This window comes from Tribolium madens, unplaced genomic scaffold, assembly GCF_015345945.1.
Source record: "Tribolium madens isolate multiple individuals breed KSU strain unplaced genomic scaffold, Tmad_KSU_1.1 Scaffold_1;HRSCAF=32;Tcas5.2_LG8, whole genome shotgun sequence".
Lineage (NCBI taxonomy): Eukaryota > Metazoa > Arthropoda > Insecta > Coleoptera > Tenebrionidae > Tribolium > Tribolium madens.
In genome coordinates this window covers 9,745,337-9,770,318 of record NW_025400984.1, presented here as the reverse complement: position 1 = coordinate 9,770,318, position 24,982 = coordinate 9,745,337, and the positions used below count along the sequence as shown (strand labels likewise).

The 24,982-nt window shown below is 34.4% G+C and overlaps 8 protein-coding genes across 12 annotated transcripts; 4 read left to right on the top strand and 4 right to left on the bottom strand.

Annotated features, from left to right (window-relative positions):
* Positions 1-80: 80 nt before the first annotated feature.
* Positions 81-1,735, top strand: LOC123004427 (N6-adenosine-methyltransferase non-catalytic subunit). Its single transcript, XM_044397698.1, has 3 exons — positions 81-255; positions 303-901; positions 948-1,735. The coding sequence occupies exons 1-3, from the start codon at positions 190-192 to the stop codon at positions 1,453-1,455; spliced, it is 1,173 nt and encodes a 390-aa protein (XP_044253633.1). The 5' UTR covers positions 81-189; the 3' UTR covers positions 1,456-1,735.
* On the bottom strand, positions 1,469-10,261 carry LOC123004426 (phosphatidylinositol 3,4,5-trisphosphate 3-phosphatase and dual-specificity protein phosphatase PTEN). 2 transcript variants are annotated; one of them, XM_044397695.1, is made up of 5 exons: positions 9,815-10,261; positions 7,564-7,779; positions 5,115-6,061; positions 3,549-3,699; positions 1,469-3,124 (listed from the first exon to the last, which is right to left on the bottom strand). In XM_044397695.1, exons 1-5 carry the CDS (start codon positions 9,858-9,860, stop codon positions 3,000-3,002), a joined length of 1,485 nt encoding a protein of 494 aa, XP_044253630.1. In that variant the 5' UTR covers positions 9,861-10,261; the 3' UTR covers positions 1,469-2,999. The 2 variants fall into 2 exon arrangements, with proteins under 2 accessions (XP_044253630.1, XP_044253632.1); XM_044397697.1 differs by having other exon boundaries at positions 1,469-2,545; positions 9,815-10,258.
* LOC123004429 lies at positions 9,457-12,017 on the top strand. Of its 2 annotated transcripts, XM_044397700.1 has the most exons (4): positions 9,457-9,574; positions 9,633-9,742; positions 11,077-11,584; positions 11,640-12,017. In XM_044397700.1, the coding sequence occupies exons 1-4, from the start codon at positions 9,572-9,574 to the stop codon at positions 12,000-12,002; spliced, it is 984 nt and encodes a 327-aa protein (XP_044253635.1). In that variant the 5' UTR covers positions 9,457-9,571; the 3' UTR covers positions 12,003-12,017. The 2 variants fall into 2 exon arrangements, with proteins under 2 accessions (XP_044253635.1, XP_044253636.1); XM_044397701.1 differs by lacking the exons at positions 9,457-9,574; positions 9,633-9,742 and adding an exon at positions 10,771-10,917.
* A 182-nt stretch (positions 12,018-12,199) lies between these two features.
* LOC123004428 (outer mitochondrial transmembrane helix translocase) lies at positions 12,200-13,938 on the bottom strand. The gene is made up of 3 exons (XM_044397699.1): positions 13,646-13,938; positions 13,381-13,598; positions 12,200-13,336 (listed from the first exon to the last, which is right to left on the bottom strand). The coding sequence occupies exons 1-3, from the start codon at positions 13,810-13,812 to the stop codon at positions 12,615-12,617; spliced, it is 1,107 nt and encodes a 368-aa protein (XP_044253634.1). The 5' UTR covers positions 13,813-13,938; the 3' UTR covers positions 12,200-12,614.
* LOC123004430 lies at positions 13,532-16,515 on the top strand. Of its 2 annotated transcripts, none has more exons than XM_044397702.1 (2): positions 13,532-14,115; positions 16,190-16,515. In XM_044397702.1, exons 1-2 carry the CDS (start codon positions 14,025-14,027, stop codon positions 16,474-16,476), a joined length of 378 nt encoding a protein of 125 aa, XP_044253637.1. In that variant the 5' UTR covers positions 13,532-14,024; the 3' UTR covers positions 16,477-16,515. The 2 variants fall into 2 exon arrangements, with proteins under 2 accessions (XP_044253637.1, XP_044253638.1); XM_044397703.1 differs by having other exon boundaries at positions 13,539-14,119.
* LOC123004425 lies at positions 16,505-19,331 on the bottom strand. Of its 2 annotated transcripts, XM_044397694.1 has the most exons (9): positions 19,210-19,331; positions 18,562-19,014; positions 18,040-18,513; positions 17,895-17,988; positions 17,533-17,846; positions 17,324-17,482; positions 17,117-17,278; positions 16,952-17,068; positions 16,505-16,906 (listed from the first exon to the last, which is right to left on the bottom strand). In XM_044397694.1, exons 2-9 carry the CDS (start codon positions 18,994-18,996, stop codon positions 16,727-16,729), a joined length of 1,935 nt encoding a protein of 644 aa, XP_044253629.1. In that variant the 5' UTR covers positions 18,997-19,014; positions 19,210-19,331; the 3' UTR covers positions 16,505-16,726. The 2 variants fall into 2 exon arrangements, with proteins under 2 accessions (XP_044253629.1, XP_044253628.1); XM_044397693.1 differs by having other exon boundaries at positions 17,533-17,988.
* An 806-nt stretch (positions 19,332-20,137) lies between these two features.
* LOC123003683 lies at positions 20,138-22,197 on the bottom strand. The gene is made up of 3 exons (XM_044396615.1): positions 22,020-22,197; positions 21,343-21,531; positions 20,138-21,292 (listed from the first exon to the last, which is right to left on the bottom strand). The coding sequence occupies exons 1-3, from the start codon at positions 22,081-22,083 to the stop codon at positions 21,102-21,104; spliced, it is 444 nt and encodes a 147-aa protein (XP_044252550.1). The 5' UTR covers positions 22,084-22,197; the 3' UTR covers positions 20,138-21,101.
* Positions 22,198-23,226: 1,029 nt separating this feature from the next.
* LOC123003569 (transcription factor AP-1) lies at positions 23,227-24,607 on the top strand. The gene is made up of 2 exons (XM_044396387.1): positions 23,227-23,416; positions 23,592-24,607. The coding sequence occupies exon 2, from the start codon at positions 23,710-23,712 to the stop codon at positions 24,394-24,396; it is 687 nt and encodes a 228-aa protein (XP_044252322.1). The 5' UTR covers positions 23,227-23,416; positions 23,592-23,709; the 3' UTR covers positions 24,397-24,607.
* Positions 24,608-24,982: the final 375 nt, after the last annotated feature.

The window sequence follows — 24,982 nt, the reverse complement described above, 5'->3', positions numbered from 1 at the left end:
AAATAATTATTTATTTTGTACATATTCGCCCAATATTCCAGCCACCCCTAATTTAAATTTCCCGCTGTGTCAATTGTCAAAATTCCACCAGTGGTGGCGCCACTTGTTTATTGTCAATTTTTTGTATTTTACATCAAAAACCGGCAAAAATAAATAAAATGAGTTGATATTACCCCACAAGACTACACAATGGGTGAAGTTATGAAACATCTGCGTGAGAAATCGCGAAAACGCAAGCAACTTCTCGCCCAAACTGTACGTATTGTAAGAGTGAGGTTATGTATCACTCAAAGTTGTTTTAGCTTGGTGTTTCCAACCCTGAAGAACTCCGACAAGTCCTCGGGACTACAAGCGAGACTCCCAAGAGACGGCCCGACTCCATCAACAACGAAAATGATAAATATGATTACAAAAAAGACACTCCAAATGAGTTGGTGTATCGTGACTCTTCAACATTTCTTAAAGGGACCCAATCGTCGAACCCCCATAATGATTACTGCCAACATTTCGTCGATACGGGTCAAAGACCCCAGAATTTTATCCGCGACGTGGGTCTAGCAGACCGGTTTGAGGAGTACCCCAAATTACGCGAATTAATTAAATTGAAAGATGAACTTATTGCACAGACTGCTAACCCCCCAATGTACCTCAAATGTGATTTATCGACTTACGATTTGAAAAACCTAAATTGTAAATTTGATGTGATTTTAATTGAACCACCTTTGGAGGAATATCAGAGGACTATGGGGGCTACAAATATGCAGTTCTGGTCATGGGACCAAATCATGAATTTAGACGTGGGGGAAGTGGCAGCACAACGAAGTTTCGTGTTTTTGTGGTGTGGAAGTTCTGATGGACTTGACATGGGGCGTGTGTGTCTTAGAAAATGGGGCTTTCGCCGGTAGTATTCACCCCTTTCTTAACCCCCAAATAATTTTCCATTCCAGATGCGAGGATATTTGTTGGATTCGAACAAATATTAAAAATCCGGGTCACTCGAAAAATCTCGACCCCAAAGCTGTGTTTCAAAGGACCAAAGAACACTGTCTTATGGGGATTAAGGGCACAGTTCGGCGCTCCACCGACGGGGATTTCATTCACGCTAATGTCGACATCGATTTGATCATTTCGGAGGAAAATGAATATGGAAGTTTGGAAAAACCAGTTGAAATTTTCCACATAATTGAACATTTCTGTTTGGGACGTCGGCGGCTCCACATTTTCGGTAGAGACAGTACTATACGTCCAGGTTGGTTAACGATTGGGCCCGAATTAACAAATTCGAATTTTAATGCCGATTTATACGCGAGTTATTTTACTAGTAATAATATAACGACGGGATGTACGGAACGAATTGAAGCTTTGAGACCAAAAAGTCCGCCTCCGAAGGGTAAAGGGAATTCCGGAGGACGAGGTCGGGGTAATTTTCAACGGGGACGTGGTCGAGGACGTTAAAAAACGACTTGTGTTTTTTTAAAGCTTTTTTATTTTATTTATGACACTACTATAGTCTCCAGCAGTGCTCTCAGATCTGACTTAAAAAAAATTATAACACTACCATCATCACCAGCAGTGTTTTCAGATCTAACTTAAAATATAATATTAATCTTGGATCACAATCACAATAAGCAATATCAATATAAAAACTATAATAACCATACAATTATGTATTTATATATAAAAATAGTGGTTTACTTTATTTTTTTCGTTCAATAATAATGACGCAGTCACATAATTTTTGTTTCTTTTGCCTTATAATACAATTTTTTTATCATAAAACCGGTTGGTACCATGTTAAAAATATTTTTCTGAAGACAATACACTGGGTTTCGAGATTGTTTTCAATTAAAATCAGTTAAAACATTAACAAAATTTGGCATCGTAAGTACAATCTGTTTCTATTGTTGAAACACAAAGAAAAAAAATTAAAACAAGTTCTTAGTTTAACTTATAAAAAGGTATTTCCTAATGTAAAAAAATACATTGAGAGAAAAAAAAACAAACTATACACTAAATAATTCGAGCATACAAATTGGTCTTAATAAAATAATTTAACAGCCTTTTCTAGGGAAGAGAGAAAATTTTCATTTTTAAGTTACAATCAATAATAAAATTAGGGAAAATTAGAAGCCTGAACAAGAAAAGAAATCGTATACAGTTTTGCTTTTTTTTTTTTTAAGTTTTAAAGTATTCTTCATTCAGTCTTCATATTGTACTGGCAATTAGTTAGTGAAAAGTTCATTTCTAAATTTCCCTAAAAAACTAGGGATAGGGTTAGGGGGAGAATGGCAAAAATCTTATAATAACCGGTAACCAAAGTACTAACATTGGCAAGATAAAATGAAATGAGATCAAAAAAAGCATTTGTACTCTCATAATTAAAAAAAGTGTTTTGACTGATTTTAAACTTGGTTTAAAAAAAGCAAGCGGATGAGTGGATGATTAAAAAAAAAGTAATGACACGATCCCTTCTCTACATGCAATATTTACAGTTTTGTACGATGCATGCCCTTCGAGCCTCCCATTCACAGGTACGTGGACTCCCCTAGAAATAAATTTAAGTAAGACTGATTTCCCAACATTGTACACACAACACAAATAAGCACAAGCACAATTTACACAATAATAATTACCTGAAATCCGTTTTTGTTCGAAGGCTTTTTTTATACGAAAATCAGACCAACGGGGAATTATTATAACTTTTTAATCATTGTCTCATTAACGGAAAATACATTCTTATAACTTGAGCTTACACAATACAGTTTATTAAATTCAAAAAAAAAAAAAAAAACAAAGACGAGTCACTAAGCAAAAAATGTGATTGTCCTACGAAGAAAAAATTTTGAGGTAGACGTCGCTAATCTGACACCAATTTAATAAACTGCTTTTTGTACTCGATTTTGTTATTACTTGCGAATAGATGCGAGCCTTGAGGGACGCCCAGGGTAAACAAAAACGAATCTAGAAATACTGGTATATGCACACGATTAAACATGGAGTTACGCAGTCAACAATTCCGGTTGTTGGTCGCTGCTTGATGTTGTTAGTTGCGAAGCTAATTCGCATTCTGACAAGATTCGGTAGCCGACACCTCGAGGATCCATTATAGTCTCACCATCCAGGACTGCATGAGATTAACCCCAAACATAGATTAGTAAAGACACATGCAGATGATTCAATCAAAGAGAGTTAATAAACAATAAACACGAAATGAATGAAATGGATGCGCAAGCATTGTACTTGAAAAAAAAACAAGTCTTTTCGGAAAAACCAAAACAGATCTAGGAAAATATATTCTTTTACAAAGCCAAATTTTCGTCGCTTACACAACACACTCTATATTTGTCAACTATACAACTATATCCTAATGAAATAAATACTTTTTCTCTTTTTAACAGATAGAGAGAATAATTTTTCTGTTCAAACAGCAACAATGACACTTAAAATATTTATTATAAGTAACATCACTGGATTTTGCTCTATTTGTTTCCGAATTTTATTCTAATTTTGGGTTTGGACGGGTTGTCTGACAAGTGTCGTGTACTCACCGCTTTCCCAACCTTCTTCTGCTGAATCATTTTCTGACCATTCAGCTTCGGAACTTTCACTCGGTGTATCTTGAGACAACCGGGGAATTTCAGGCGTGTATGTCCTCCAATTCGGTTGGTTCTTTGGAACTTTTTCAAGGAGCAAAGTCAACTGAAATTCAATTTATTAGAACAACGAATTTCAACAAGCTGAAAAATATTTGCATCAAAACTTTACGATAAGATTATACTATTAAAAACTGAATAAGTTCATTTCATCAAAAGTATCATTATCACTTACAATTGTTTTAGATTAGTAGATGAGAAAAACCCTACGAAATCAACAGTTCATATTTAAGCTTTATGTATACAGGGTGCGCCAGAACTCGCACCCCAGAGAAAAATTTCAAGTAAGATAAGATACCAGGAACATGGAAAAAATGTTTAAAAAATTCTATCTGTCAAAAAATTTTGACATTTGACGTTTTTTTATGTCTATTTAATGAGACTGATCTTGTATATGTTTTTTACAATTATTTAGTAAAGGTACAAAAATTTTGCCAATAAAAGCCACAAATGACATTAAACAAAGTTTACAGCTTCGTTGTTTCCTCTTCTAATAGCCTGTAGCAAAAAACTTGGAAAACTATTTTTCCAACAGAAATAAATAGAGCCAAAATGCAAAATTTAAACTCTCATAACTTCGAAACTTTTATAGATATTTTTTTTAACATTTTTTCCATGTTCCTGGTATCTTACCTTATATGGCATTTTTCTCTGAGCCTTTAAACCATTTATTTCATTAAAAAATAGAATTAAAAGAAATTTGTTCGATTCAGCAACAGTCTGTATTACTTCTGTAGATATTTTTGAAACGATATTTATTCGGAAATATGATCAAGGTTTTTTTTATTTTGAGATTTTCGCATTTTTTGCTACTAAAATAACTAGGTTTTTATTGTAAATTATGAAACATTATTATCAAATGACCTGACACGACATGATTTAGTTCAATCATCCGTCAATTTTATCATGATCTTTAAAAAAAATTAACATTAATTCACTCTCTTCCTTATTTAAATTTATATAACTTTTCTCGAAGTGGCAATGAAGAATAGAAACATTGATTAATAAAACTAGTTATAAGACTCATAATTTATGAAATTTATAGTTCTCAGCTGGTCTGGTCAGAAATTTTATCAAAAAAACATGTGTATAATAAATAAGTGATTAAAATCTTATTGTTCATTGCCACCTGAGGAAAGAAATTTGTATACGGTGATACTAATTTCAACAATTATTATCTTATCTGAGTTTTACTTCTCTATGGAAAAATTAACAATAATTAATTGAACGATAAACTCGAAAATCATCTAGACTTCTCGTCTTTTTTCTCAAATCTCACGAGTAATAATGTTACATACAAAAAATAATAAATCTTTTATCATGACCACCTGTCCTAAAAGAATTAATTCGGTACAATTATTATGATTGATAATGACTACTCGACAAGATAAAATTCCGCAGTTTCCTCTTGAAAACCTGACCTATTTAACGTCGTAGATACGTAACCTTCCTCCAACTTACCCGAAAGTCAGCACTAAACACTTTATTTTGTTTGTCTTTTTTATTAACAATATCAAGTTCGTCCTTTTTTAACGTCAATACACAGTTTTGTTTCGATTCGCAACTTCCGTTTTGTTCAATCAATTCATTCGTTCTGTCATCATCTTGGTTTATCACAAAAAATGTATTAAACCAAAACTGAAACACTCTTTCTTTTCTCCCGATCTTCGATTTATTATAAAACTCAATTTTAATATCCCCATTCAGCACCAGACACAAATCCATCGTGATAACCAACTGCGATACACCTTTCTTCACTTCATATACTCCACTTTTATACAATTTGGTGCACTTTTGTGTATGTTGATCATCTTGTCCTTGCAATGTTTGTTGCGATATCGAAAAACACACATAACCTTGCCCTCCTGCGAAATTCGGTACCGGTTCTAAGACAATCTGTTTAATATACATCGAAATCGGCATGTACAACAACTTGTCCCTGAGGAGAGTCTCATAATAGCGGATATATCGCACTTGACTGGGGATGGTGACACCTTTGTGGTCCTGTGTACGCGCTTGGCCGTAATGGTCGAGAGCCTCGTCGGCGGTGGCGAACGCCCCACTGTGCAGAAGGTAACAGCAAATCATAGTCCCGGTGCGTCCTTTCCCTGCCTTGCAATGGACAACAGCGACATTCTCAGGATGTTTGCTCAACCAATCGTGGACGCTGCGACAGAACGGTTGAATCAGCTCGATTTTGGGCGGGTTGTGGTCATCGAACGGAAAGGTTTGTACTCGATTGTGGAATTTGGACGTGTCGTAAGTACGTTCCGAACACAAGTTGTAGATGAAATAGTGGTTGTTGTGTTTCGAATCGAGGAGTTTCACCACGTCGTCGATGTGGTTGCGGTACACGCCTTCGATGTTGGACGCGGGGTAACCCATTGCTATTATGTTATCGGTTATATCTATAAATAGGTCAAGGAAAAGTAGGTTTTTTTTAATTATTTTCACTGAAAAATAACACTAGCCAACAAGCATTTTGTGACTGAGAAGAAAACTGTTATAAAAATGATAAAGAATATTCCATAGCACGACAGATTTTAAAGTTAGGCATTTTAAGATATCATCAAGTATGTTCGACAAAGTCGACGAAAAACGAAACACTTAAAATTCATTTTCTCCATTCTCATTTAAATTATTTCCCCCAAATTTGGGTGCCGTTAGTGACGAGCATGGGGAAAAGTTCCACCAGGATATACAGGGTGTTCCGTTTTTATTGTTACAAATTTAAACAGGTGATAGGATATTCAATTCTAAGACAAAAGTTTCCTATAAACATGTATCGAAAAATGCTTGGTAAGGGAGCTACACCCCCTGAAAAGGGGCTAATAGGTTTTTGCTAATATCTCAGAAACCATTTAAGATAAAATTACAAAATTTGGCACAGATGATAATCTTTATACACCCAAACGAATTCAAACGAAATTTCTAATCAGGGGCGTCCGAAACTGGTGGGGTTTAGGGTAAAAAAATATCCTACCTATTTTGGCTCTAGTTTCTTTAGTTATGCATTGACCAAAATGGTGGACACTTTGAACAACTCCTTTAGATTTAGGCAAATTCATTTAATTAATGTTATTATTGTTATTGTAATATAATGTTAATTAGTTGAGATTGATTAAAAAATATGAATTTCTTTCTTTTATTATTCTATTGGTGTGTAACATAAATTTTAAATTAATTTTATTCAAAAACAATAAGTCGTATCGACACAAGAGAGACTTTTCTGTGATAAACTATCGAACTTAAGATTTTGTTGCTGAAAGTACCGAGAAACTAAAGACAAAATAAATAGGGTATTTTTTTACCTTAAACTCCAGTTTCGTACGCCCCTGATTAAAAATTTCGATATTTGATGTTTCAATTTTATCTTAAATGGTTTCTGAAATATTATCAAAAACATATTAGCCCCCTTCCAGGTGGTGTAGCTCCCTTACCAAGCATTTTTCGATACATGTTTATAGGAAACTTTTGTCTTAGAATTGAATATACTATCACCTGTTTAAATTTGTAACATAAAAACGGAACACCCTGTATTGACGATGGAAAAGAGGTACCAAGGGAGATGGGGTCCAGCTATGATGGGGGATTACTGCTGGTTCCAGATAAGGGAAGTTAAAACACCCTTTTGCAAAAAACTCATCTACAATAGATTTATGTTAGAATCTTGTACATCTTTCAACATTGTTCTTGTTTAGTGAATAAATTAATTTCTTTCGTCGTTTATTTGATTAATTTCTATTTGAAATGAATAATTTGAGAAAACTATTTTCCTGTAACTTAAAATCTGTACGTGATGGAGAATTTTTCTTATCAAATTCGTAATTAGGGATGTTAATGTACCCTGATACACGTGTACACATTAAAAAAAATAAAATTTGTTGAGTAGTGTAATCAAAAAGGATACATGTCAGATCGAGATTAAACCCGTCTTGTTTATACCGGATTCTTCTCTTGCTAACCAGCCCCCTTATGGGGTTGGTGATGTTCATATTGGGGAAAGACGTTGCCATAGCGTTAACGGGCAAATGCCCGTTCAAATTGTTCGAACTTGTGGGTTCATGGGACACATGAAGAGGTGTAACGACTGAGTGTAGTTGGCCACATATTTTCGACGATTTATCTACGAGAAAGAAAAAAATTAGAATAAAGACACATTGTATCGATTGCAGATCTAATCATATGTAGAGTACCAATTCTCCCACTACGACTAAAAGGTCTTGTCTTTATCTTATCATTATTTTATTTAACTTGACGAGTTTTATTATGATTTCTATTCACTTTATAAGTCTACAAGTTATGCAATATCGAGGATGGGACAAAAAATACTGACCGACAATGATAATGGTAATTTATTATCAATGGAAAGAAAAGGAATTACAATTTGTGCAAATGTTTGGAGATGATACGTGACCGTTGACATGTCGACTTCATCTCGTTTTATACCTGCAATTTAATTAATACGAAAAAAATGTATTTTTTAGACCGAGGCGAAGCCGAGTACTTCCTCCAAACAGTATTAAATTTTCTCGTCAAGGGCTTACTTTGGGCAACTTGAAAAGTCTTTCTATCAAGTTGAGGACGTATGTTGCATGGCAATTCGTATGTTATCTAGATGCCAAAAAAATATTTTATAAAAATTAAAACACTAAGCTTATTAAATTGAATTATTGTATGAAACGTCAAACTAAAACAAGATTTTGTTGGTGTTTATTCATAAAAATCATTCACCACGGTTTCCTGTCATAATTTACATAAAAATTATTTTGACATTTCTCATTTGTCATTGTGACATTTAATCTTCCACAGACATATGTTTTAAATTTCTACGCTTGCTTGATAGACAGACTTTTTGATCGCACTGTATAATTTAATATTCAATTATCTCAAAATCATAGATAACAGCGCCGAGCCGGTAGATAAAATTCACATTTAATTAATTTACTGACATTTTTATGAATGAAAATGTTGTAATTTCGAACTGGTGAACACTACATTGACTTAAATTTCACAATACGTAATCAAATTTCACAACACAGTCAAGAAAAATCTTTTAAAAAAATTGTAAATAGATTCTTATAGATAGAATAACGAAAAATTAAACAAAATGCATGACAAGCAACGATATGTTTATTAAAATTTCAATAAAAATTTAAAAAAATATACATAAAAAAGGACTTTCAATGAATGTTGACCCAATTATCAAAACCGGAAGACGATAAATGACATCTAAATTGTGTAATTTTGAATAAAGATTTGTCAACAAGAAATTACCACCTAGGATTTGAATTTTTAGGAAAATTACGTTTTTCATTTTAAATGCTTAGGGTTGGTTATCCCTTGTTGTTGACAGTTGACGTTTTCTGTCAACTATCAATTGAGTTATCTATACAAACTGACAGGTGACTTAACCTAAATTTTTGACATTAGTTACGATATCTATTGTTTGTCACTAAAAACCAACCTAACCAAATCTATGGCAACCTATTCACGAATATCCCTAAATCCTAGGGAGTAATTTATTGTTGATACGATAATAGAATAACAAAAAATTAAACAAAATGCATGACGTTTATTATAATTTCAATAAAAATTTAAAAAATAAACATAAAAAAAAGGACTTTCAATGAATGTTGACCCAAATATCAAAACCGGAAGACGATAAATGACATCTAAAGTGTGTAATTTTGAATATGTATATCGAACTGTCAAAGTAACCAGTCACGTGATCCGGAAACGATCATGAGTATCGGCTATTTTTGGACGATTTGACAACAGCGCATCGTTTTAATGTCACAAGAAGACCATGAACCATTTCATTGTTGCCATATTTTGTCACCAAAATATGCGATTGTTTGAATGAAGAAAAAAAAAAGTGTAACGATTTGAATGAGAAAGTTTCCCAAATCCATTAAATGGTTTATAAATAACTCAACATAAACAATTTAAACGGTGAATAGTTGATGCCCTTCGCAGGCCCGGCAACAGCTCGACCTTCAACCCTTCGGAAGAGGGGCGACCCTTGCGGGGCGCAGGACTGTTTACACGACCCAAAGCGGAACTATTTACATATTGCGACCTTCAAGGTAATGTTATCTCGGCAATATTATGTCACTGATGCGCGTCGTTTCTCTATATGTTGGTATTTATCAACTTACCTTTAAATCGGTCCTTTGACTTGCCGCAGCTGGAGCACAGCCCCATAAAAAAGTAGTCTCGGCTCACAAGTCCGCGAAATGTTGATACCTCCTCGTGCGCTGGCGTGCGTCCCTACCATTGAACCTTCGTCCGCGATAACAGCCCCCGGGGCGCAGCCCCTCAAGAGGCCCTTTAAACGGACAGTGCCTCTGGTGAACAATCACACCACATGCGTTCCACAGCCGTCCAGATCATCGACATCACGTACTTGTCCCCATGTCGGAGGCCGGGGCCGTTTTCAGCGCTTCGATGAAGGGTTTCGGGGCCGAATTGGGGCTGTTTTCGGCTAAATCGCTGCCACACTCAAACGTCTTTGTCTTTTTTACGGCACTGCACGGTCTGTCGACACAGATTCAGTCAATGTAGACAACTACATCGCGTCGACTGGTGTACGAAATTCCGATAGAGGGCGCGCAAAAGACCGGGAATTTCGTAATTTCACAAGAATGAATTAAAGAAAACCGCGACTTCCGGACGAATTCTCTCAATTAAATGACACTGACATTTCGGAAGATTGCGAAACGATGACTGAACATTATATAGATGGGAGTTTACATACAATCACAATTCATATTTATGAGCTGGGAACATTTATTTATACAAAGTGGATGCGATGTCACGTGGAGGATACCTAGTTCGCGGAATTTGCACGAAATTTCAAGAACCTTTATCAGTAATCGGCGAGTAATCACATATTTTATCATGCATTTTATTTTACTCCCTCTATTATTTCACTGTGTGTTATTAAAGTTATTATTTAAAATCTATACCGCAATATTTCATTTAATGACTCATTCACTAATTACCCTGCTTGTAACAATTAAATTTGGATTTTTCGAACATTTTTCTTGCATTTGTGACTCACAAATAAAAATAAAAATTACATAAAACAATAATCTAGAATGCATCGATCACCACTATGGTGACGTTTCGAAAAACAATTGAAAGTGACTAATTATTACATTTTGACATTTTGTCAACAATTAGCCAAAATTTTTAACGATTCAACTCAATTACATATACAGAGTGTTTTCTAATCAATCTCAGTGAATTGATACGTTAGGTGAGTTGAAAATCTAGCTACATGTACATTAGTAAACTTTAACCCCGGAAAATCCAATTTTTTTCGAGACTAGGTTACAGCTATAAAAATTATTACATGATTTATAATCGGATTTCCCCACAGATAAGTGGTTGGTACTCAAATTTAGCTGCATTTTAGGAATATGTCTGAAAAGATGAATCTGGTTGATGCTTTGGAAAACCTTTACATTGACCCGTTTCCCACAAAAGCTTACAATAAAATTGTCGAACAGTTAAAAAAAATCACATCAATTATGGAAGAAGTAAACGAGCGTAGAGTTTGTTGCATCGGTGATATTCTCGCAAAATTATCTGATGTTGATTCCTTCGAAACAGCAGAATTTCCGAAAAATCAGATCATTTCAAGCGTGGAACTTCACAAAATGTTAACACAAATGAATATTTCGAACAAATTCAACACTTTATTGCAAAAATTGCTTGTTTATATCGTAATTAAGCTGAATCGTTGCACAAATGAAGATGCAGCTTCTATCCTAAACGACTTTAGAGAACTCAAAATTTGTATTTTCACATATCGTAAAAACTCCACTTGGAACAACACGAAATTGGATCAAATCATTGAAGCGTTCGTTGAAAAGCTAATTAGGAATGTTAAAGAGTTAAATGTTGATAATTGCGAGCAAAAGGTGTGTTTGAAATGAAGTGTGTGTGCTTTTACGATTCATTGTTTTCTAATTTCAGCTTCATTTGTTCAGCATTATGAGGATAATGATTACAGAGTTCGGTAAACATTCATTTTATAGTGCTATAATAGTTGGACAATTAACACAAGAGGTCAAGAAACATTACGAACATTTGAAGGAAAATGGGGACTTGCAAATTAATGATTATGTTCTTGAGAATTTCCTGACTTACCTATTTATTATCAATGATATCATTGGAACAAACATTAAAAGTATCAAAAACAATAACGGTAAAGAAATTTTAACAGAATTAAAAACCGTTTTGGACGACAAAGAAATTCAAGGCAAAATGTGCCCCCAGGAAGCTTACATTGTCCAGAATATTTTGCGAGTTGTTGATGTTTACTTAGCAGCAGAATAAAATGTTTATTTTCAATTATGGACCAGGGAAAACTCTTAATATATACAAAAAAATGTTTTTATTTCGTTTCCTTGCATAATCGGTGTTTTATTGGTTGCCTACGTTTATATACAAGTGTTATAACAGTGAAATCCTTAAAAACTTTTGCAGTTCTTCACTACATATCGCTGCAATTTTGAAAGAAATGTAACAATGGATTAACGTTGGTAATTTTTATTATTGAACCTTTTCACATAAATAAAAAATTAAGGAAGATAACACTATAAACCTGCGAACGCATGATTTCAACACGCAGTAAAAACCGTTGATTCATCACACCTGACGCGTAAATCTTTGTAAACTACACATAAAAAGTCATATTATGAATGCGACGTGCTAAAATATGAACAACTCCCATTATAAAGTGTTTGTACTTGAAGAGAGCGACTGAAAATTCGAAATTTCTCTAGAAAACTACATATGTACACAAGCACAGCCTCGTTGGGCGAAATAAAACTAAAGCTTTCTCTGATAATTAACACAATGTTTAAAATTATTTGAAAAATTCTGATACATTTCTACAGTGTGGTCAAAATGATCTATAATGGGTGCTAAGTACTGAAACCACGGCTGCTAATCCAACTCGATCCGACTTGTCGGTAAAGCCCCACAGTGCATTTTCGATTCCTTCATTTTATTTAATGAAACCATTAAATCCTCCATTGTGATTGGTCGTAACGCATCTTGATACTCATCTTCTGACGAATCCAAAACCGTGTCACTGTGCGTTTTCATATAATCCCTGACGCGATAAATGGACCCATTCCGACACAATTCCCTCAAATCCGACCCTGAGAACCCATCAGTGAGTCTCGCCAATCGATCTATATCAACATCTTGAGCAACTGGCTCATTTTCAAGTGTTAATTCCAAAATCTTTTTTCTTTGAAGGGCGTTTGGCATAGAAATGTGGAATGTGGCCGGCATACGTCTCAAAATAGCCCTATCCAAATCCTGGGGACGGTTTGTGGCCCCCATTACAATAACAGTGCAGTGCGGATCTGTGATTAAACCATCCCACAATGACATAAATTGCGCTTTCATCATTGCTGTAGCCTCGTGATCTGTGGTATTCCTCGATCTGAGAAACGAATCAATTTCGTCAATAAAAATAATACAAGGTTGGAGTTTAACAGCGAGAGTGAAAACAGCAGCTGCCAATTTCTGGCTCTCGCCATACCACTTGTCAGTGAGGATTGATAAGTCAAGATTGATAAATCTGGTTCCCGCTTCTTTTGCTGTAGCTTTAGCGATAAGGGTTTTGCCACAACCGGGGGGGCCATGTAACAACACACCTAAAACCAACTTTAAAACTGGTTTATAAAGAGTTGGAGGTTACCTCTGGGGGCTGTCGTGAGTTGCGAGTCGGCAAATAATTCCTTGCGCTGAATTGGAAGTATGACAGTCTCGCGGAGCTCCTGGATCATGTCGTCCAATCCCGCAATATTCCCCCAACTTACGGTAATATCCTGGGGGTGTATTAAATGCGCTGCTATCATCATTTCATAGTCGGATAAGTTTTCGATAACTAGAGGAGCATGCCCACTACCAGCTAACCTAAAAATTATGTAATTGGAGTAAAGTCACACTAGTCACTTACCAACCTTTTCAACTGCTCTTGTGCCTTTTTCCGAGCCTTCTTTTTACTCTTATTAGTGGGGTCGACTTGGTTCATTAACCATTTTATACTAATGAATGTTACAGCCGAAACCAAGGTTAACCTCACAACTAAACTTATGATTTCATTACGGGTAAAAGCAGCATCGGCCATTGCAATTTATCGCCGAAATTTCAATTACACAACGTTTGATGATTTTAAACCCGGGGCATCCCACTATTACGAAGAAATGTAAAAGTTAGTGTCACTTGTCAACTGTCATGTGTGGGGGTTGGCATAACTTTGTCACTAAAACTGGCGCAAGATTTGAATTTTTAAAATGAATTCTATAGCCAACAGTGCGCATCCGCACATTTTTCAGCTTCATGTTTTCAGAAACGACGCTTCAGCAGTATAGCGTCCGCTTTCAAACTGCCTCCGGTAACGTATTCCACAATTTTGCGCTTCAATTAAAATGTAGGTAAGTTCACTTTTATTAATAACAAACCAATTTTGCATGTAATCTAGTCGGGAATTTTTTTGGATTAATTGTGGTGATGAAACTAATTCGCTAAACTTTATTTCGAAAAGTTTAATTGGAATTGGATAAAGTGAAGATTAACGAGAATATTATTAGAATTCGCCAAAATCGATTTTTAGCCAATTTTTGTGCAAATTTAAACAGCTTTCAAACACCTGAGTCTAATAAAACGTAAATGTAATGATATTACAGACAGGTAAAACCACTCCCCTTATGTGAGTTCTTTGTGAAACGCTAGAGAGAGAAGTTTTCACTTCATTCAAGATAAAGTATTTCGCGTAATCTGCTCTTCAAAGATGTGTAAAAGACATTAAACTTTTATAGCAGCAGGGATAAAAGTCTCATATCTCTGTGATTTGGTATCGAGTGGCGTGAAATTACAGTTTATTTAAACTTTTGGTTATTTTTTATGTATAATATTATGATGCGAATGCAAGTTTACCTCATTTGTGGCTTTTATCCCGTTAGGAAGGTTGGAAGTTGTATGTTATTACAAAATAAATACACTTGCAAGGTAAATAAACGTTAAAAAAAACAAACTCTCCTTTATAAAGTTAAATAATGTAATTATTAATTAAACCAGTCATTTTGGTAAAGGAAAAACAGGAATGAAAAGCAAGGGTGGTAATAAAAGCACACATATGGATTTAAGTGACTAAAAAAATTCAATATTGTTTCAAAAAGTAATTTTTATGCATTTTTAATGCGTAATACGTAGAAATAATGCGAGAGAAGTTACTGAACTGTGCATAAATAAGATGAGAATTAATTAAAGCTGACATTTTATGTATTTCGGTTTGTGTTTGCATAAAGCGACAGCTCTTTTAGTATTGATTAAACCACATAATAATATAATTTGATAGCAAATAATGTCAAAAAAAGTTGTACTCTGTACTATATTACCCATTTTAATTTCAAAATCTATTACGCGAAAAACACTTTTGTACAGGGTGTTTCGCGTCCCAGAAAAAAATATTGACAGATACAGTTAAATAAGACACATACATATTATAATACCTGATATAACATTTTATCTATGCAAACAAAATTCTAAAAATATAAAATGTTGTTACAGGAAGACTTGATGCATAAATATTATCGTATCAACAAGAAATACTCCCTAGGATTTAGGGATATTCGTGAATAGGTTGGTTTGTGGTGACAAACAGAAGATGTGTCGTAACTAGTGTCAAAAATTTAGGTTAAGTCACCTGTCAGCTTGTATCGATAACTCAATTGATAGTTGACAACTTGACAGAAAACGTCAAAAACAAGGGGTAACCAACCCTAGGCATTCAAAATTACTTCTGAAAATTCTAGTTACAAACAACATGAAAAACGTAATTTAACTGTAACTGTTTAAACAATAACAATAACACATTTTTTATTTTATTGGAGCAACATACCCAATTTTTTCGAAAGCAAGCATTTTCTTGTCTGAAAAAAATGTTTTGTGGTTTCAAGCTTTATTTTAATTTATTTTTATCAACGCTTATGATCATTAGTGCACAAGCACTTAACTTGGAAAGCTTCAATTAATTAATTTTCCCGGCGCATCCACCATCTGAGATTAAACACAACTTGATTTACAAAAACAGTATAAACATTATTTTTCTTCAAATATGTATTTAAAAAAAATGATAAAAAATTGAAACTTTGGACAACTTATTCAACCATAATCATATTTCAGGACAAAACTTTGTCGAAAATGAGACGAAAAAGAAATTCAACTCCCTGGGGACAGACGTGTACACATCCCAAAATTCATTTTTTTTAATTAAATTGTATCCTTTGGGTATTGTTTTACAAACAGACTTTTAGCTCCCAATTAATAAACATAGCAGGTGAAACTGGTGGAATAATTTCATTTAAAGTGAAGACACGTAACGACCTGCATAATTAGGTAACGAATGAAACCAAATCGTTTAAATTCTAACGAAAATGCTCCCTTTTCCTCCTAATTATTTTTAATTAAACATCAAGCCCTAATTGCTTTTTATTCGTTTCCAGACATGGATCTTGCAACCAACTCATCAACTCTTAACGTTACAGCGCATGACTCTTTCCAGATATCGGACAACACAATAACTTTCATAATCGGCTTTAGCATCCTTATTTTATTCGTGATTTTGGGGATGTTGGCAAGCGCTTTCTTATGTATCACTCTCAAAAAAGACCCTTACTTGTGGGAGGCCGAGAGAGATCGTCAGCTCCAAGACCAAAACGAACCCGAAGGAGGGACCAACTGCAAACAAAGGGACAAATTGACAATGATGGATGAAGTCACACAAATTTGATTACGTTATAATTTTTGATTAAAACAAATTTTTGTTCCATGAGGGGATATTTTTAATCGAAACAGCAATTTACAAATTACAACAACAAACCTTACGACTAAAAAACAACCAGTTTTTTATAACAAGAATTAAGTTTACTTAAAACAATTTTTCAGGCACCTAAAATTTAACTTTTTTTTTGTAGGGAATTTTTGAGACGAAAATCTCCCAATTTGTACTTATCCTTATCGGAATTTTTTCCTTATCTTTATCAATTTTTTAAATGATCACCGTCACCGTCAAACAAGCAATTTTTCAATTTCAACTTGCCAACTTTCTCACCTCTGTGCCCATTTATCGACCCAAAATCATAATTCGGAAAGTATTCAACAAGCAACGTTTCTAATTTCTTCGAAAACATCTTCAGTTTATCCTCCGTGTGATCACATTTCTGAAAAACAACAATCACATTGAACGGTACCCCAAATCTTCTTACTTTAAAATGTTGACTGGCAGAATTAACCAAATAACGCAAATCTCGCACAAACTCATTCACATATCTGTAGCAATCTCTAGTGAGATTCTTTTGTACCATATCCAAATTTGGACCATCCTAAAAATTAAAATAAAAAAAATCAATGATAAACACCCGGAAATTCACCATCACGCATTCTGATAGTAATCCAGCCAACTCGGTTCCTTTCAATTCATACAGGATTTTTTCTAGGATCGTCTTGGTTTTTTTAGTGAGACCTCCACTTTTCATCTCGTAGACCATAATACTCAAAGTTTCCGGTTTTCTCCGGTAAGTCCGGGACGGTATCTATTCAAAAAATCCATTTTTTGCAGTCTTAAAAAAAATTTTTACCGTATCTGATTCTAGATTAGAAGAGGCATCATCCAAAAGATCGGGAAAAAACTGAGCCGGCTTAGGGGGTGAAGTCGAAGTGCTTGATTGGTCCCCATAGTCCGAAAAATTGCTATTAGAAAGCCACTCATGGACATTAAAAAACACTTCCGAATTCATCTAAAAAAGCACTTGTAATTGTAAATTTTTAAAGTCGAAATAAGTTCTACATCACTCTCCATTGGTTCGTCAATCTCCGATTTAGGTTGTTCAAGTTTTTTAGTTGAAGTTTTGACTTTGACCCAATACTTGTCATTGGCCGCTTCGAGTCCCTTTGTTACATTTTGAGCTGTTTCTAGAAACTCAATCACTCGAGGACTATTATTTTTATTAATGATTGACAATTCTTTATTTTTGTATTTTTTGGGGACACGGTAACTCCCCGGTTTCATATAAACAACTGCATTTTCCTCATCTGAATCATTATCATCGGATTTTGTGCAAAAATCACCAGAACAAGTTTGATTTCCTTGATCTACAGTTTCTGTCGACATCGTTGAAGGTAAATGAAGTATTCCTCTGACGTTCTTACTCGAATTCGATGTTGTATTAGTTAAAGTCGCAGTTGTGGCACTTTCACCGCTACTTGCACTTTTTTTCGTTTCACCAGTTTTCAGAAGACTCACCTTACAGGGTCTAGGATCAAGGATTTGGGATTAAAATTAAAGGATAATTACCTGAGGGGGAATTAAATTATTAGCTGTATGGACATTAACTGTTGGTCCCGGATTGCTTTGATTCACATCTAGATTATAAAAAATCCTAGTCAATTCCGTGGCCAATTCAACTGTTTCTTTTTCCCATCTTACATAACAAGCTTTAAAGCCCGGAGTTAATTCTTTTTCGATTTTTCCCAAAGCTGAACCTTCACGATTCTCCCAATAACCTTTCAGTATATGCCAACAGTTGGTGAGTCTAACAAAAGCATAAATAAAATCCTTTGTGGCCCAGGGAATCCCCTGTGAATGGATATTTGAAATAGTTGTTCTCGGCTTGAGTATCTCCGATCTTGTTCGAATACATAAATTTTGGATATTTCGAAAACATGGCCTATTGCGATTTCTATACGCAATTTGTTCGGCTGTCAAACAACTTCGTTCCAAAAACTTGATAAAACTATCAGTGTTCATTTGGAAGTCTTCTGAGTTGTTCTAAATTATACAATTGGTAAAATTGTATTTTAAGCATCAGTTAATTACCATGAAAAATAGCTCGTTTACTGGAGGGATGATGGGACCAGTGGCGAATTCAAATTCGGGTGGTTCCGGAGGAGTTCGTTCCAGATCAGGGACACTATCTTGGGAATCACCTCTTTCGCGTCGATCGCGTGTAGGTATGGCTATAGTCGAATCACTACCTGGATGACCAGTGGCGGTGCCAGTGTAAGTGGATGATAATTGTGTCATAGGCATGTTGTATTGACTACCAACGTTGAATTGAGTGTATTGATAATGTTGGAGATAAGGACGAGCCACAGTTTGAGGGGCTGCTGCGTAAGGGATTAACGGAGTGCGATAACTGATTGGGGGGTAGTAAGTGGTGGGATAGAGGCTTTGACAAGCGCATACGTGATGCATGTGCAAATGGACGTTTTGTTGGTGATTTCCGTTCACCTCGGGACGGTTTTGATCCATTGTATAACTTGGAAAGTTCTGAAAAGGAAGGGACGCTCATTTAATTTCTACTCAAACTTTTATTAGCTAAACTAAAACAAAAAATAATCCTAATACCAATCAAAATTTAGGGCCAGTCCTGTCCTGCCCATTCCTAACATTACAACAAAACCCCTTTCATACAATTTTCAGTCTCTAGTATCCTGTAATTACTCAAGCAATTCTAATACTTACATAAAATCGCACTAATTAATTCTTAAAATAACTTTTTTCACAACATTTCAAACACGGATTTGACGTACGAAAAAAAATTTGTTTATTTTGATGGATTTAGGGTCGTCATGGTAACGGGAGAGCTCAATTTTGATTTTGGTGTTCTTTGTAGTACCAACCTGATAACAAAATTACCAACTAGTTTTTATGAATTTTATAAAGTAGTTTTTCTTAATTTAATGCAATTTTTTATAACAACAGTCAATATAATTTGCTGCTTTTTATACAGTCGTTTGATATCAGTCAATTTTTCTATTTATTCTTGCGCAGGGGCCATGTCTGTCAATTCTGCCAACACCCAAACATGTTCCTAAATCGTTGGACTTTTTTACGGATGCTGATTTTTCTTTGCATCATTTTACGGTGGACAAAATTATGTTGGACGATTATTTTACGTTGGACACTTGTACTTTGGATTATTTTACTTTGGACAATTTTGTATGCGTCCATGGTAAGATCAATATAGCCGCGTTTTTTTAAATTTTTGTCACTAAAAAAATATTTGTGTTGAAGAAAATCATTTACGATAAGTGTGTAAAGGGCACAGAAAATGGTGAAGAGTAAATTGGTGACGGTTGGAATTGGGTATTTCTGCAATGGGGGAAAACGCTGCCCCGAACAAAGGCCTTCTAGAGTGGAACTGTTACGAAACGGGGTTTTGTGAATTTTGGGAATTAATACGATAACGAGTCAGTCTTAGCCCAGCTCCTGCACAATTGTTTGACTATAAAGCTGTATTTGTTTTTAACCGCAATGGTTGGTATTGCGGTTTCCCCTAGGGAAAGTTGCAAAGTTGGTAATGGTGTGTTTTTCGACTGGTATGTTTTGTGATGTGTTTTCTTTGAGAAAAATCGGGTCAAAAAGGGCAAGTTATAAATAATTAATGTTATAGTTTGGTAGTTATATTTATTTTACATTTTTAAATGTATATTTGTGGTGGTTATGTAACCTCAGATTTGGGGGGGGTTAGGATGGAACCGGTTTAAAATCAATCTTTTATTGATTTCTTAAGATTATAGTTGTGCATCTAAAAATAATATAACAGTAACGTTAGTCTATTATTATGATTAACAATCTCGTCAAATGATTTTATAGATAATTTTTTGGCAGTAAATTATTTACATCTAACGTTAAAGCAACCGATTATGAATAAATCAGACGACTATATCTACACGAACCAAACCGATTCGGTTTTTCTAAACAAATTGATTTAAAATTTATTTATCAAACAGCAGCGAAGTGACAACATCATCATCACCCAAACTGCGTTTTATTCTTGCACTACAGTTATTAAATTTTAAATCATTTTCTAGCATGTCTAATAACAAGATTTATAAACTTGTACTACAATGATATTGTTGCTTGTTAACGTTGTGCTTACTCAAGAAACAAATACCGTGCGATCAAAAAAAAAATAGAGTAGGTGTTGATTAAAGTCCTTCAGATGGCAATCCTGATTTTTGACATGAAATGTCAACGGAATCTTTGACGTGCAAGTTTGCGTTTTATTCCTTTTGAGTGAAATAATGTTCACTTTAGAGCAGAAAATTTTTATTGCTGTACAAGAGGAAAACGGTGGTCATTTTTCAGTTCGTGTGGAAAATTTCCAGCCCAGATTCCCAGCCAATGTGTTGCCAACTGTAGAATTTAATCGACGCCTACTCTAATTAATTTTTATTTGATCGCACGGTATATTATGTACTTTCCTATATTGTATCCAACAAACACTATAAACAAATTCAATTCCACACCGAAAACAGTTCGAGCAATTAGCAAACTGATCATGAATTACATTTATTATAAAAAAAATGTTATTGTTGAAGAGCAATGAGCAAAAAATCAACTCCAACACCTCACAGATGGACAATTAATAGGCCCATTAGTAACGCAACGGAAGCGTAAATTGTGCTGCTGCTATTACAACCGTCTTCCTCACAAGCGCACACTTCTTGACGGCCCCCAAAACCCGACCTTTGATAACATTTATTCTTATAAGTGGAGTCGTCCCAACCACAGGTCCTGATTATGCGACTTTCAGGTTGCACTGTAAATATTATAACATGAAAACTGATCAAATCTATTGAAATTTCTTACATCCATTGACTTCGAAATCAATCACTTGTTTGATTTTTCGACACAATTTGTACTTGGTTCCGGGGGCACTTCCTGGGGGCGATGAGTTAGGGCAATCCATCTCCAACTCAGTCTTGTATTTGGCGATATCGGTGTCGCTACATCTCTTATCAGCGTAACTGTTACACTGGTAACATTTAATGGCGTTACCTAAGATTAGAATAAATCAAATGAATTTTTTTTTATTTTTCTAGGTCAGAAAGTTAAACATTGATAAATTTGGTACAGAAATAGAATGAATCAGTGTTTATCATTTATGAACGACTTGTGTCAACAAAAACAAATCGGATCCAGATTTTCTCAACTTTTCTCTTTATTCCCAAATGGTACAGCTTATTGATCTCTGAAATGAAATTGCGCATGCGCACGCACCTTTCTTTTTTAAATTAATCATAATTAATTCATTTTTACACGATTCAGATGCTTCCAATTAATATAATTTTACTACAGTTGTTAGAAAAATTGTCCATAAATTAAATTGGAAAAGATTGAAAATTTCCAAGGGTGCGATTAAATTTCCACAGGCGCGATTATGTAATCATTATTGGTTCAAAATATGAATGTAACGCAAGTGTGACCGTAATTAAATTAGTTCAATGTTTAATTAAATTAGAATTGGAGGATGTTAATGTACTTACTTGATTTGAAACACACTAAAACGAGAAAAAGGGATAGTCCAATAATGTATTGTAAATGGCCCATTTTTTGGATTGTATTAAAAATTTCAAAACTATGGTTTAATTTAAATAAAATTGGATTTGGTGATCACGAAATGTTCAGTTTGAGTTCAATATGAAGACTGAATGCAGCTTCAAATAGGGCCTGCGCGAAACCTTGATTCTAACGGAAAGATTCATAAAGTGCGATCTACGTTTGACAAAAATTTAACAAAAGCCTGCTTTTCTAGACACTAACCAAAAAAAAATAATTGTGAGAGGATGTTTTGGTAATTAATTAATTAATTCAAAAGTAATAAAAATAAACAATCAAGTCGGAGTTACTGATAGACTAATTTCACGCAAATTAGGCTTTTTTGGAAAATTATTTTTGCAAAACTGATTTCGTCTCTTGTTATTTAGCAAAGTCGTGTCTACCCTGCTTTAATTTATTATCCTAATTAGTATTACGAAACCGTTTGGCACAATTGGATAATTCGACATATCCGTCCGAATTTGTTGCAATTGATGAAATAACACGTTGGATAACACCGTCCATTTTTCCGTTTTGCAAAGGCAAAACAGGAAATGTCACATATTCCTCGAGAAACTGTAATTTGAGAATAAATTTTGTTGTTATTTTTTTCAACCAATGTTGAGGAACTGTTTTGATCGAAAGGAAAATTTAAATGAATTATCCTATTAAGGTCAAGGGAATTGTGTTTATCCTAGGCATAAATAGGCCAGGTTAAGAAATCTTTCTAAAAAATTTTAAATGTAGAATTTAAACATTTATTTCTTTAATACTTGAAAAGATAGACAAATAAATAGAAAAATACATGATTGTTATATTTATTTGTTATTATTATAATTTGTTATACCAGAATTAACATTTTATGTCAAAAAAAATTAAAAGTATTACACTTATGTTGCTTTTTGTTAGTGAATTCACATTATTTTTAATGAAAATTGAGTAAAACTTCAGGCATTGTTATCATTATTTTCTTAATGCGTATTGATTGGAGGAGGGTCAAAGGTGAAAGATCATGTTGTAATTTTTCTTTTATAAAATATTTCATTCATAATACAAATTTAAAAAAATATATGTATGCAACCAGTTAAACACGTTTGCGAGTTTCCTATAAAATTACCTAGGTGTCGCTTTACCGGATTATTCCGATATGACGTCATATTAATTTCTGAAAATCCCTGAAAGAGATGACTCATATTGAAAGTTATTACGTCGTATTTGTTAGTATTTCAAGAACGATAGTATACAAGAAGTTAAAAGTTACATTGAAGAAAATTTAAAGTCAGTGTAGTGCAACAAAGTGAGTCATAAGAAACAAAAGCACGTCGCCTTTGAATTTAGTGTTAAAGTAAGTAAATGAGACAATTATTTAAGATTTATTATTGTTTATTTTGATAAATCTGAATAAAGGTCGAGTCACGCCTCATTAGAGACCTTCAATTTGTTTTTCATCTTCACTTAATGGGTTTGCCCGTTCTTTTGTTTGCAATTGACATAACCCTAACCTAACATTTTCGTTTCAGATTTTATGGAAATTTCTGATTCCATTTATTACTTCCTATTGGCTTTGGTCGTCCCTCCCGTTTACTTATTCTTCAATCTTTGGTCGTGGTTAGGTTGGGAATTGTATAAGAATAATTGATGAAAATGAGCGGCTCCAACTTCGATAATCAGAAAAACCTCACCAACATGAAGAAAAATCTCACTCTTGATCTCAACCAATCGAAAATGAACATGAACCTTTCGCTATCCCCTGATATCAGTTCGGTCCTCAAAGTGGACACCCCCGATCTCCTCAAAGTGGACACACCCACCATTGAAAACATTATTTTGGCAAATAACATTTCACATACGCCTTCCCCATCGCTAATCTTTCCTCGGGACGTCACCGTGGAACAAGAAAAGTTCGCAGGAGGTTTCGTGGAAGCGCTTAATTATCTCCACAATGGAAATTCCCAGCAGGGTTCCGATAGTAATGCCAGTACGGTTTACAGTGAGCAACAGAATTTCATGCCTGTGATTAAAGAAGAGCCCCAAACGGTGCCCAACGTCAACAATACGCCCCCAATGTCGCCTGTTGATATGGAATATCAGGAAAGGATGAAATTGGAGCGAAAGAGACAAAGGAATAGACTGGCCGCCTCCAAATGCCGCTCTCGCAAATTAGAACGAATCTCCAAATTGGAGGATAAAGTCAAATTATTGAAAAGTGAAAATGTCGAATTGGCATCAGTGGTCAATCAGTTGAAGGAACATGTGGGGATGCTCAAGTTGGAAGTGATGGAACACGTGAACGCCGGGTGCCCCATCATTGCGGGGCAGTTTTAGGGGGGATAACACCAGGATTTATATTTTTTTATAAAAACTATACTATATAGTGATTTTTATAATATTTTGGTGCTGAGATATTTAAAAATTACAAACTAGCTTTAATATTGTAACCAGAAGCCATTTAAATTCTATTATTTACAATAGATTTAGCGCGAATTGTTTTATTTTATGTAGTTTATCACATTTTTATTAGTAAGAATAGTCTCAGTATGGTGTTTTTATTTCTTATAGTTTGTACCCGTGACTTCGTCCACGCAGATTTTAGATATAAACTTTTGTTGTTTTTCAAAGAAGAAATGTGAAGTTAGTCTGTTTATCTATTTTTTTTTTTATTTATTAACTCAAAACAACGCAGAAGCAGAAAGCCAATTCTTAAGAAAATGATGAATGTACAGTCGAACAAAGTGAAAATGACGCTTCAATAAACCACCCCTGCTGTAAATTATCGGATTGTAAACTAGACCAAATTTTTTTAGGAGCCAGTTTACAGAAAACGAAATTAAAATTTAATTCGGAATTAAACTAATTCGAATTAAGTTTGCTATGTATTTTGCATTAACTAACGACAAGTTAAATAAAAATC

Bases quoted from the DNA above. Each gene is read 5' to 3' on its own strand.
- LOC123004427 (XM_044397698.1), top strand. From the start codon at position 190: ATGGGTGAAGTTATGAAACATCTGCGTGAGAAATCGCGAAAACGCAAG. The intron at 256-302 runs GTACGTATTGTA...AAGTTGTTTTAG, and splicing joins AGCAACTTCTCGCCCAAACT to CTTGGTGTTTCCAACCCTGA. The intron at 902-947 runs GTAGTATTCACC...TTTCCATTCCAG, and splicing joins AGAAAATGGGGCTTTCGCCG to ATGCGAGGATATTTGTTGGA.
- LOC123004429 (XM_044397700.1), top strand. The intron at 9,743-11,076 runs GTAATGTTATCT...GCTGCATTTTAG, and splicing joins TACATATTGCGACCTTCAAG to GAATATGTCTGAAAAGATGA. The intron at 11,585-11,639 runs GTGTGTTTGAAA...TTCTAATTTCAG, and splicing joins TTGATAATTGCGAGCAAAAG to CTTCATTTGTTCAGCATTAT.
- LOC123004426 (XM_044397695.1), bottom strand. From the start codon at position 9,860: ATGGGGCTGTGCTCCAGCTGCGGCAAGTCAAAGGACCGATTTAAAG. The intron at 7,780-9,814 runs GTAAGTTGATAA...TCTTTCTCGTAG, and splicing joins GTCAAAGGACCGATTTAAAG to ATAAATCGTCGAAAATATGT. The intron at 3,700-5,114 runs GTAAGTTGGAGG...ATTGAATTTCAG, and splicing joins TGTTTAGTGCTGACTTTCGG to TTGACTTTGCTCCTTGAAAA.
- LOC123004428 (XM_044397699.1), bottom strand. From the start codon at position 13,812: ATGGCCGATGCTGCTTTTACCCGTAATGAAATCATAAGTTTAGTTGTG. The intron at 13,599-13,645 runs GTTGGTAAGTGA...CATAATTTTTAG, and splicing joins GCACAAGAGCAGTTGAAAAG to GTTAGCTGGTAGTGGGCATG. The intron at 13,337-13,380 runs GTAACCTCCAAC...AGTTGGTTTTAG, and splicing joins ACTCACGACAGCCCCCAGAG to GTGTGTTGTTACATGGCCCC.
- LOC123004430 (XM_044397702.1), top strand. From the start codon at position 14,025: ATGTTTTCAGAAACGACGCTTCAGCAGTATAGCGTCCGCTTTCAAACT. The intron at 14,116-16,189 runs GTAGGTAAGTTC...ATTCGTTTCCAG, and splicing joins TTTTGCGCTTCAATTAAAAT to ACATGGATCTTGCAACCAAC.
- LOC123004425 (XM_044397693.1), bottom strand. From the start codon at position 18,996: ATGGATCAAAACCGTCCCGAGGTGAACGGAAATCACCAACAAAACGTC. The intron at 17,989-18,039 runs GTAATTATCCTT...AGACCCTGTAAG, and splicing joins ATAATTTAATTCCCCCTCAG to GTGAGTCTTCTGAAAACTGG. The intron at 17,483-17,532 runs GTAGAACTTATT...GTGCTTTTTTAG, and splicing joins ACGAACCAATGGAGAGTGAT to ATGAATTCGGAAGTGTTTTT.
- LOC123003683 (XM_044396615.1), bottom strand. From the start codon at position 22,083: ATGGGCCATTTACAATACATTATTGGACTATCCCTTTTTCTCGTTTTA. The intron at 21,532-22,019 runs GTAAGTACATTA...TTCTAATCTTAG, and splicing joins TTTAGTGTGTTTCAAATCAA to GTAACGCCATTAAATGTTAC. The intron at 21,293-21,342 runs GTAAGAAATTTC...TAATATTTACAG, and splicing joins TGATTTCGAAGTCAATGGAT to TGCAACCTGAAAGTCGCATA.
- LOC123003569 (XM_044396387.1), top strand. From the start codon at position 23,710: ATGAAAATGAGCGGCTCCAACTTCGATAATCAGAAAAACCTCACCAAC.